This window comes from Zeus faber (assembly GCF_960531495.2).
Source record: "Zeus faber genome assembly, chromosome: 11".
NCBI lineage: Eukaryota > Metazoa > Chordata > Actinopteri > Zeiformes > Zeidae > Zeus > Zeus faber.
The window spans coordinates 20,706,257-20,718,756 of NC_137205.1; the positions used below are offsets into that span (position 1 = coordinate 20,706,257).

Sequence of the window (12,500 nt, forward strand, 5' to 3'; positions counted from 1 at the left end):
TCACTTGAAGTGCGCGGGTGAGATACGCGGACGTATCTCAGCCAGGGCAGCCGCTCTGCTACTTGGGAGATAATTCACGTCAGCAACTCATTTCAGTTTCCCGCCTGTATGTTTGATCACGACCGAAAATCTCGAGATCTCCGGGGAGTGAGGGCTGCCCCGCCGACTCAAAAAAAACTAGACGGAGTTTGGGGGGTTGAGGGGTTGTCTAGCTCGGGTGTTCCCAACATCAGGCGCCGGACCCGCGCAGGGGGTCACCAGAAATAGCGCCGCGAGGCCTTGGGTGGTTTGAGGTATCTGTTTGGGTATAGTCAGATAGTGTTTCCAAAATCCACACGAGTGCTTGTTCATTCAACATAAAAAATAAAAAAATCCATGACTACATGCTCCTAATGTATTCTCCTTGCTCTCTTTGACATGAAGACAGAACCGTGCAATTCAGACAAAATCCAAGGCGAGTAAATACATGAGAAAATAGGGGCTCCCAGATTGAATCACACTCGACTTTGGGGTTCCCTGAGGAAAAACGAGCCCTGGTATAGCTGATGTAGAAGTGTCTTATGGATAGGGTAAGGGTTAGGTAACCCATACCTGACACCCTCCCTATTATTAGAACTGACACATAGCTTTTGCCAGCACGCTGTAATGGTTTACTACTGTTTAAAAATCGACTTCAGTGGATCCATGACTATGACGTCCTAATGTATTGTACCCTCTTAAAACCTTGCTCACCTCAGCCATTAAAATAGACTGGTTTGATTTATGGGGCCTCTGGTGTACCTGAAGTAGAAGTGCCAATTGGGGTTATGGTTAGGGTTAGATAACTGTAATCCTAGGCAACCCTCGCTGCAGGTTACCAGAAAGTGACATCTGGGTTGCACCTTCAACAGAAACACACTGAAATCACACAGATGCAAAGATGCAAAGGGGGGGGGGGGGGGGGGGTATTGAGTCAGAGGGTTGAAGACCTTCTTTGACTCTGTGTACTTTTATTCCCCGGTTTCCGATGCGAGAAACTTCCGCACCAGACACAAGCGCTGCAGCGCTCCAAATACCTGCTGCTTTAATCCTTCCCAACGTGGAGTGTGATGGATCACTTATGCTGCAGCTAGGGTCCACGTACAGGTACCCTGGTTTTTCACCGTGCGGTTGAACAGGAATTTTAATCGCTTCATCCCGGCCTAATAACAAGAGAGTTGCGGAACGGTTTGCGTTCCCCGATGAGCTCCAGAGCGAAATTAGCTTTGGTCTCACCCTAATCCTCACCCTTCTAATCGCTACCATGGAACATAAGCATTTGTCTCAAAAGCTGCCACTTACAGTAGATTTTGCTGTCAGGAGGACCTCGTGGCGCAACGATTGTGCAAGATCAAAGTTGGGTCTATGGAACTCCCATTATTTCCAAGAACAATAATGCAATATCTTGATCTACGGTGCCATTTTTGTTTTTCCCTCCCACAGAGTGAATTGTCCTCTGGGATATATTATGATTTGAGCGCTAAGCAGAGTATGTACGTGTTATTTACTGTAACGCGTTTGTAATTCATTCCAGCCGGTGGATTCCTGATGCGACTATCTGGTGAAGCAGCTGCTTCTCCAGTCATCTGTCAAGTGCAATAAAAAATGGGAAATTTGTTTACGTGAAAACCTTTGAAAAACAGGTCTGTATGCTGTGAGTTACCGTGCAGCGTCCCGCCCCGCAGGCAACAACAAACCCGATTAAATAAAAAACGAGTTTTTATTTATTGATCCTTGACCACATTCGGACCACGGATATTCATTGGGGTTGTGTAATTACCATCCACTATTCATTTCCTTTCATTTTCTCGGATTAATTCCGTGCGTTAATGGGGCGACTGTTTATTTTTTTTTCGGGAAGCTGCCCAAAAGGTGACATTGATTATCATTTAAATACAAATAAAAAAGAAAGAGCCAGACGAAAAAGCCATAAAGGTCTGTTTCCCCTGCTGCATTCTGCTATTGAAAGGCAAAGCGGCTCCGGACCGGCAGGAACGGGGGGAAAAAAGGGCTGAATAAATGGATGAAAATAAATAAATAAATGGTCCAGAGAGAGGCATTCATATTTTCTCTGTGTGCTTCATCGCTTTTGAAACCTGGCGTCTCACCATGAAAAGAAGGTTTCATAGCCGGCATGATTACTTTCCTGGCACCCTTGCGTCGCTGGGTTATATTTCCCCTTTCCCATTCACTGTTTATGTCCAAGAGGTTCAATATTAGGGTGACTGTAGGTGAGTGGAAAGGAGGGATGGAGGAGGCGGGGTGGCCAGAGCTCAAAAATGGTTTTAATATCTGTATTACTGTAGATAACAATGAGACACGCTGTCACAAAACGAGACGGGCAAATTGAATCCCTGTCTATTCCGGGACGTCTCATTAATTTCCTCTCATGCTTTCAGCCCCGTCGGTCTGCGTGCCATCCCAGCATATTCCGACAACATTACAACCGGTCGCTTTGAAAAAAGCGGCTTGGCTGATTTTTACCGTTTAAATAAATGATACTTTCGGACACCAGTTGAAATAATATGCAGTCCACGCGGTTGTAAAAAGCTGCGAAATTGCACGGCGCTAAAACTAGGAAGGAATAATATCATTGGTAATGGCATCTCACCGTTTGCAATGTTGAATTTTGCAGACTTTGGTTGCTTCCGTGAAACACCCGCGTTGGCAAAGCGTCTCAAGGCAAACCGGTTCACGGAGATTTGTCACAGCGCGGGTGCTCGCCGAAGGTGCGTGTGAGACGGGCTCCTGCGCGTCACCCCTTCGTTATCGATTATCCGTATTATGTGTCTGCGGAAACAACTTTCGGTTGTGAATTTGGGGGCTTCAAAACAACCTAAACGGGCCGGCGGGCATGGTACTCACCCCTCAGGTCGCTTCTCCTCCTCTCTGTTGTCTCTGCTGGGGGAGATCTGAGGAGACGAGTGGCACGGAATTTTTTTTGTCATTTTGTGCAAATGGCAAGCGATTCGAAAGGAAACAATAGCGCGGGGCTCGTTCAGTCCCCGAGTCTCTAATCACCATCACATAATTGACGGCGAAGAAGCACGGATAAATTTCGCATCGTGGACATTTTTATATCGTGTGATTTGATGGATGAATGTTAATCTACAGTAAAAATGTGAGATTTAATCAGGAAAATGGACAGGGGTGATGTAAAATGTGTGTGATGACTAGTGGATCTGACAATGGTCTTATAGGTGTCCTTTAATCAGCAACTTACTGTGAGGTAAGAAACTGGGAGGTACTCTGGTGAGAAATGCGAGGCGGCGTCTTTACCACCTCAGGCAGCTGAGGAAATTCCGGGTCTCGGTGAGGATCCTCAAGTCCTTCTACTCTGGAGCAGTGGAGAGCATCCTGACAGGCAACATCGCTGCCTGGTTTGGGAACTGTTCTGCTCAGGACAGGCGGGCCCCTGCAGAGGGTGGTGCGTTCAGCCCCACGTACCACTGGAACTACCCTCCCCTCCCTGCAGAGCCCGCAGGATCATGAAGGATCCTCACCACCCCAACAATGGACTGTTCCAGCTGCTGCAGTCGGGCGAGCAGTCACACAGCGAGAACAGAGAAACTGAGACAGAGTTTCCTCCCTCAAGCCACAAGGACTGTCAACGCTGAACTCACCAGGGGTCCTAACAAAAAGCACTGAGACACTCACAGAGGCCCCACTGCCTTACTGTACTGTATGAAGCATACTGTACTGCATACTGTACTGCATACTGTATCACTGTTCTGTGTTACTGCATACCGTACTGCATACTGTATCACTGTTCTGGGTTACTGCATACTGTGCTGTATTGCTGTTCTGCTGGGTGTTACTGTATTGCTGAGTTGAACTGTTGTATACTGTATATCTCCATACTCACTTTATTCACATACACTTTACTGCACATATCTGTATATACAAATAGTCTATCCCATATGCATAACTCTATTCCCTTCTATTTTGTACTCCCACTCTGTATTACCTCTGTGAGTCTTATTTTATTTTTTTTAAATGTTGTCTATATTATTCTATTCAGTAACTGGATTACGTTTTAGGAATCAGTTAGTTTCAGTTAGTTGCTAGGTAGGAATAAGGTTAGCTATTATGTACGGTTTACTAACTATTGTGCATAATCTCCGGGTGCGTTGCAAAGACATTTCACTGCATATATGTATGAAAGTATGTATATGTATGTGATGAATAAACCTCTTGAATCTTAAATCTTGAGGTTTAAAATCAGCCCTGTTTATCTTTATGTGACAATATGTTCTTCGGGCCTAACTGCAGTGACAGTGCTTACCCAGGTCTCCGCTACGTCACTCGTGAAACAAGACTCAATCTTTCAACACGTAGACTCCACCCTTACCGAACGTGAATAAGTTGATACTGTCCTCGGCATTTCTGTCTTTCCAAACCTGAGGTTGATTACGATAAACCCAAAGTCCGTAAGAACCAAGCTATTGGGGGGAAAGAAAGATGAAGCAGAGTGAATTCACATCACATAGAAACATTTTCCCTCCAATTTCCACCTCCCGCTGCCAGCGCCACGGACGGTAGAAATTAGACACGTCTGCGAGAATATTCTTTCCTCCGGCAACAACAGCCCCAATTATGATCCGGTAAAAAAAAATAAAAAAAAGGGAAAAAAAGAAATTAGTTTAGAGGTGAGCCAGATCTGCCTCCGAGAGGCGATGGGATGATGGGTGCTTGCCCTCGTTTTTACTCGACATTTTAACGTTTTTTGTTTTTTTTTGGTGAGGGGGCGTATTACGGCTCCTTGCCCAACGTTCCTCCGTCCAACGAACAATAAAACTCATATTCGGCTGGTGTTTTATTAAACAACAGGTATGTACAAATATAGTCATTACAGGACATGGAAAATAGTACATCTCTACGTACTGTCGATGGCTTTGGGTGCATCAAGTACAAATATCTAAACTGCACAATGAGTATGTACACACACCACGTAAACACGTCCGTTGGCGTGGAGCTTGAAGGTGCAGTTGGTCGGATGGTTTTCAGCCCGAGAAGCAGATTCCACCAATTTTCGCCGGAGTTGGATCACCCGTCCAAATGAATCCCCTCGTAAGACGGCAATTATTGAGATTGGTGTTTTTGTTCTTACCGAGTGAGAAACTATTTTCAATTTGATTTGAGGATGATTGGACGCTGCCCCCACCTCTAAAAGCGGTAGTTGATGTATTTCTTGCGTATTCTGAAGTATCAATATCACTTTTTTTTTTTTAAATGAGATAACTTTTATCTTCGGGATATTATATTTGGCCGGTATACCAGACTTAATGACTGACTGCACCTTTAAACCTCTCAGCAAAGCATGTGAAGATTTTCTTGAGAAATAAAAACTAAAAGGCCACCGGTGCAGCGTTTCAGTCGGGTTGTACTCGGCCAATTCAGAAGTCCATTGTCCAGGAAAGATTCACGTATTCCGGGCGGTTCCGTTTTCCAGTTCGAAAGGCAAACGTACATGTGTTCAGCATGTCTCTTGCTCCGGTAAAAAAAATAAAAATAAACATGTCCCTTCCTGGTGCTTCACCTGACATTGACACTCCTCCTCACTTAATCCCTAATATGCTTGGTCTGGTGCTTAGCGTCCCTAGTGTCAAAAATAAAAATACCAACAAAATCTAAAAATAACCAATACAAATAATCAAATAATCAAACGAATAAAATTGATCCTACAGCATCATTGTTATGAAGGCTTTCGCTTTTCACCGGTGGCGTTTTTTCCGTCAATATACAAATTCGTCCAGCTCGTGATTTCATTTGGTGCTTTTTAAAACTTTGCATGAAAACTCTGCCCGTCCCAATTCACCCGTGCGAACCCGTATACCGCAAAGCAACCGAAACAACACCGTGATCATGCATTTCCCTGAGATGCATCGCCGCGTCAGCTCATTCGGCAGCAGTCACACCGTCCGTGTGAGGCTGTTCATCAATACCGGGTCCCTCAAGAACAGGGTTACGTTCTCGGAAAGTACGTACTTCCTTCCAGCGCGTTCTTGGGAAGAGCAGGGCCAGACAACAACGGTTGCCCAGTTAGCCCGGCCAACCAGATTTTGGGCCATTGCCAACCATGGGCAGCTCTTCATACAGGATAATAAAAAAAAAAAACGAGCACACTGAAACTCTATGTTTGGGAACTTATTCTCAGGGAAGTGAGTTTTCCGGGGGCATTGATTATTTTATTTTTTGAAACACAGTGAAACATGTCAGAATACTGAAATATGGGTCATAAATGTACAGGAAGGCTGATGGATGGTTGCCGAGTTGGCCACCACCTCTAAAATGTCAGCGTCGGGCCCTGAAGAGCCGCTGATGGAAATGAACGTCGGGATATTCGAGTCAATCCAGTTTGCGAATGCATCCTCAAATTCTGGGGGAGCCGAGAAACAGATGGATCCGTTCAAATGAGTTGCCAAGAAGGTACGCCGGGACAAGTAGAGATATCGATCATCAGCCTGAGCTTTAGGGTTCGCGGGAAGCTTTCACTGTCATGAATGCGTCGTTGAACTGGTCTCTCCTCGTCCCGCGCCCACCGGGACGGGGCTTGTCGGGTGGTCCGGCTCCAGCCAGGGGCTACAGGGAGGCTCCCCCTCCCTTCAGGCGGCCTCCTGGTCATAGGCAGTCCCTGCACAGCGCCACCTGGCCTCTGCGGTAGTCTCTGCAGGGACAGAGCCGCTGGTATTTGTCGCTGGCGCCGGCGCAGCTGAACAGCAGAGCGTCCTTCTGCAGGCTGCACTCGGCGTGCTCCGCCGAAAAGGCCGGGAAGAGATGGTTCATCTCCGACTCCACTCCCTCGCACTCCAGGTCCAACCTGAGCGAGGAGGAGAGAAGGTTGGAGACTTTGTTGAATGACTTGCCTCACTTTTGGGGTTTGATTTGGTGCAGGAAAATGTAGACACCCAGCATTAACTATTTTAAGCCTGCAAACCCAATTTGACCTCACAGTACCCCAAAAATAGAAAGTAATAATTCACACAAAAATAAAAAATAAATTTAAAAACTGTCAACACATTATTATTTGAATAAAAATGTATCTACAGTATAGTTTCATCTCTCAACCTTCCTCCAGTAGGAGGAGGAAGTGTTTTTTCAAACTTTTCTACAGCCCTTTATCACTGTTGGAGGGCCCTGAGCCCTCAGACCTCAAATCCCCCACCTAAAAGTAAAAAAAAAAGTGCGTCTGCGGTGAGCGTCTTACTCGCTGAACGCCTCCCGGACGTTGACGAAGCGGTAGAAGGCCGGCTCGCAGACCAGCCCCGCGCACTGACACGCCTCCACACACGACTGGCCTTCCACGGAGCTCAGCAAGCGCAGGGCGCTGAGGGGCGGCCATGACACCGGGGAGCTGGCGTTGTAGTCCCACACCAGGACGCTGGAGTCGGGCAGGTGGACGAACGGACTGTGAGCGCCTCCCGTCGGCCCGGGCCTGGACGCGTTCGCCGGAGGAAACGGCGCCTCGGGAGTACAAAAGTCCTGTAAAAAGATATATTTTTTTAAACGTCTTTCCAGCGCTTACAAAGCAGGGATACTACTGCCCACGCTGCTTTTTCCGGTGCCAACACGGATTCCGCTTTCCCAGAATTTAAGTGTCGGCCAATTCGGTGGACGGTAGCGTAGTCAAATCGAGTCGAGGTTTATTTACAGTATATATCCCATAATCTCAGTACTTTCTCAAAGGGCTACACAGGCATCACACTTCACATAGAAATCAACAGCATCCCCTGGCATTAAAACTTGCAGAAAAACCCATTGGGGGGAAAAAAAGGGAGAAGCATTGAGGAGGGGCCCCAGAAGGAGGAGTCCCCCCTCTCCGGATGACCATGGACTTAGAAGACATTAGACATTAATAAAAATCTACCGGTTTACAAATACAATAACAGTCGCAGCCAGCGCGTGACAAGTGCTTTTCGAGGGTGGAAGCCGGTTCTCGCGGTAGAGTTCACTGGGATGTGATCACATGCTGGGAGGCGCTCTCAGCCAATCGGATTCCCTCTCTGTTTTCTAGCCAATCACATGACATTTCGCTTCAATGTAGCTCAGGTCCAGGTTTCCGGTCTTATTTTGTCCCTCAAGGGGGTAACAAGATTTTAAAAAAGTATTCCAAGTATGCATGCACAGTATCCACCCATGCTGCTGTGCAAATTAAGCTTATTTATCGCACGGGGGATAGATTAAAAGTTCTCCCGACATCACTTTTCCCGGGGCAGCCTGTATTGTTGCCCTAAGAGGAAAAGTTCAATTCCTCTCGAAGAAGGAGGTCTGAAGTGCCAAGATACCGTTCCAGCATCGTGTTGGAGAGACGGCGTCTCAACATCCATCTCTCCGGTAGGCGTTCTGAAGGAAGGAGCTCCACCAAGTACCAAATGAGATTTGGGTGGAGAATCAGGTCCTGGTGAGGGTCCTGATTGGATTATTCCACAGCTGGGACTATTCATAAGAGCCAGATAATAATGTTTCTCTGTCGTATCCCCGTGGTCCCGGGGCCCGTATATTAAACAGGCTCCCGTCCCAGCGCCTGGAGGCAATAACCAGACCTCTGCTCCCTGCACCGCTCACTCTCTCCTCCCACCATGTCAGTCCCACAGCAAGTGCACACAATTCAAAAACGTAACACACACACACACACACACACACACACACACACACACACACACACACACACACACACACACACACACACACACAGTCAGAACAGCAAGATCGAACACACCACACACACAGACTCACATAAAATAGAATCAGAAATGCAATCACCAACACACATACACACACACACACACACACACACACACACACACACACACACACACACACACACACACACACACACACACACACACACACACACACACACACACACACACACACACACACACACACACTCCATACAGATGGTCCCAAACAAAAACCCAAACATACACACAGACACACAAATACTCTCACACATATGCACAAGAAAGGGCAAAGGGCAAAGAGGAGAGGGTCGGAACAAATAGGGAAAGAAACAGAGTGAAAGAAAGAAAGAAAGAAAGAAAAAGAAGAAACAACCCCCCCCCCCACACACACACACACACACACACCCACACACACTCGTGCAAGCATGCAAACACACATGCACACACGCACACAAACACTCCATACACATGGTCCCAAACAAAAACTCAAACACACACAGAGGCACACACACACACACACACACACACACTCATGCGAGCATGCAAACGTGCCCACACACAAACACACGCACACACTCATGCAACCCACACACACACACACATACGCTTACAGACAGTGACACATACATACACACACACACACAAATACTCTCACACATATGCACAAGAAAGTACACAGGGCAAAGAAGAGAGGGGTGGAACAAATAGGGAAAAAAAGAAAGAAAGAAAGAAAGAAAGAAAGGGGGAAGAGAGAAAAAGAGAGAGGGGAAGACAAGGTGAGAGGCAGCAAAGGAAGACAGGAGGACGTGAGAAGAGGAGAGAAGTGAACCGAACAGAAGAGTCTAACAGCTGCTGGGACTGCACAACAACAGCAATGACTTTGTGATGGATCAGTTTAATGGTTTAACTTCCATTAATAATAATGTTAAAATCTGTAAATCCAAGTTGCGCGTCATCACACAAATGCAAAATGTTATGAAATCTGAGTCTGAGATAAAAATAAAATGAAAGTGAAGAAATGGGATTTGAAATGGGAATTGAAAAGGAAAGGAAATTAAATCAGTTCGACTGAGAGAGAGAGAGAGAGAGAGAGAGGGAGGGAGGGAGGGAGGGGGAGAGCGAGAGAAAGAGAGAGAGAGATAGAAAACATAAACACAGACAATATTTGGAATTCACTACGATAACAGATTAATTAATGTTACATAATTAATCATTAAATATTCATTTGTTTACAGTCATGCACAGCTGTTCTTCTAAAGATAGTTTGAAAAACAGACAGTCAGACAGACAGACAGACAGACAGACAGCCAGATAGACAGATAGATAGATAGATAGATAGATAGACAGATAGATAGATAGATAGATAGATAGATAGATAGATAGATAGATAGATAGATAGATAGATAGATAGATAGATAGATAGATAGATAGATAGATAGATAGATAGATAGATAGATAGACTAATAGATAGTTTGATGGATATAATAATATAAATGACATAATTCATCATTATCAATCCATCAATCAAACACACAAAAAAACAAGAAAAGAATGCGAGGATGACAACTAGAAAATAATTTAAAAAAAACAATTTTGAGTTTTGACAGAATTATTATTGTGTGGCAATCTGTCGTTCTCATTTAAAAAAAACACATTCAATAAAGATTTACTGAACAGAACCCAAACAAAACAAATCAATACATTTTACACAGGCCAACACAAAATACAATGTATAGGGCATTGAAACAGCCAACAACAAAAGAGCCAGAGAGAGAGAGTGTGGCGTGTGTGTGTGTGTGTGTGTGTGTGTGTGTGTGTGTGTGTGTGTGTGTGTGTGTGTGTGTGTGTGTGTGTGTGTGTGTGTGTGTTTGTGTGTGCAGGTACTATAAGTATGTGTGAATGTGAGAGTGCAAGTGTGTGTGTGTGTGTGTATGAGGGTGTGAGTGTGTGTGTATGTGTGTGTGTGTGTGTGTGTGTGTGTGTGTGTGTGTGTGTAGTTACTATGAGACTGTGTGTATGTGAGCGTGCAGGTGTGTGTGTGTGTGTTCATAATAAAGAGATATTATATTATATGCACTACGAAATCGATTATTTTTGGGGCTGAAAAACAGACGTGTAAACTCAAAAAAGGTCCCATGAGACGGAGAGAAAACGTAAGAGAGAGAGAGAGAGAGAGAAAGAGAGAAAAATAAAAAGAGAGAGAGAGAAATAATGAAAGAGTGAGAGAGAGAGAGGAAGAGGGAGGGAGAGAGAGAGAGAAAAATAAAAAGAGAGAGAAATAATGAAAGAGTGAGAGAGAGAGAGAGGAAGAGGGAGGGAGAGAGAGAGAGAGATGGAAAGAGATAGAATGAGAGAGAGAGAGAGAGACAGCAACTCCCCAGAGATGACTGTGACAGCTGGATGCATCCAAAAAAGAAGTTCAGGAAAAGGGCTTGATGTGTTTCCACACAATGTCTCGTATGTTATACGTATATAAGAAGTAATGTTATGAGTCGGGGCCTGATCCATATGCATGTTTTGTGTCACCAATACCGATTTTAAGGGTAAAAAAAAAATCAGATAACTGATATTATCTGCCGTTATCATTTTTCTTTTCAGCTTTTGACAGAAAATAAATGACTTCAGCAAAACATTGCTTAATTGAGAAAAATGAACATGAACGTGGAGGAATAAAATTGAATGTACGATAACAAAATACATATTTTCGATAACATAACTCAAATAAAATCAGTTTGAACCGTTTCAATAATTAACTCAAATAACAGTAACACAAATGATTATTATCATTATCACTCCGTCTAGTGTCCTTTACGGTATAGCACGCAAAATCTAAAATCTAAAATGATAATAGTATTTTATTTAAAAAAAAGATAATAATTTAAATACCTGATCTCAATTTGTTACTGTTGCTTTGTTTGTCTGTCTTTTCTTAAAGCAAATCCAGGACAGATCCAGCAGGAGGGGGACAGATGGCCTGCCGCTTCAAGCCATTGCATTGTGGGTAATGCAGGAGCCCTGTTGCCGTGTGGCCAGAGGAGGATGACGGAGAGATCGCTGACGAGAGCCGCTACACTTGTGCCTTATTATTTTATCTTAACGTTAGAAGGTGGCTGTCCACAGAGTCCTGCCTCACGGTGTCTCCGTGGAAGGGAATCACCCAACAGATCCCAACAACACGGTTCCATTCAAACCGATTCTACACTGCATGTGCCTCGGAGACATTTCACCAACTTTTTAAACCTTTGGGACTAAACGTATCAGACCCGCTGCGCTGGAGCTGTGAGCTCCATGTGTGAGGACCGAAACACAGAATATGATTTGGACTGAATCGGGGGTGTGTACGGAATGTCAAACTTTAGATTTTATTGTTAAAACCCCAGCAGGGACGAATATAATAATATCGTAGGAGGCCTGCCGCCGCAGTCTCCGCCAGCTTACTATCGACAATGAATCCATTAATGGTTATTTAATATCCTCCAAGATTACATTAAATCTTCTCTAAAATTAATTGTCCAGAGACGAATATTGACTTCATTCACCATTGGTAGGGTATAACATTTATCGGTGAAATTTCAACTGATACCGATAGTTGTAACGAGATTATGTAATGTGTGTGTGTGTGTATGAGTGTCACAAATTGCAATGTTAAGACAGAGGGGCGAAAAGGAAGAATGGATTGCGACCACTGATCGCACCATGTTTGCGCATCCCTTGCAACCGCAACTAAGAGAGCTGACTGACGAGGTGCAGAGGCATTCCCCAAAACTTCAGGCAAGGAATTTAAATGCACCGGCAGCA

At 44.8% G+C, this 12,500-nt stretch overlaps 1 protein-coding gene across 1 annotated transcript in view; it reads right to left on the minus strand.

The window, feature by feature from the left end:
• Positions 1-6,639: 6,639 nt before the first annotated feature.
• The window catches only part of mgat5b (alpha-1,6-mannosylglycoprotein 6-beta-N-acetylglucosaminyltransferase B), a gene marked incomplete at both ends in the record, with an annotated part of 114,918 nt that continues 109,057 nt past the window's right edge, over positions 6,640-12,500 (minus strand). The window contains 2 exons of the mRNA XM_080009702.1: positions 6,640-6,838; positions 7,226-7,500. Coding sequence (XP_079865828.1) covers positions 6,640-6,838; positions 7,226-7,500 — 474 coding nt within the window. The remainder of the gene's footprint in view (positions 6,839-7,225; positions 7,501-12,500) is intronic.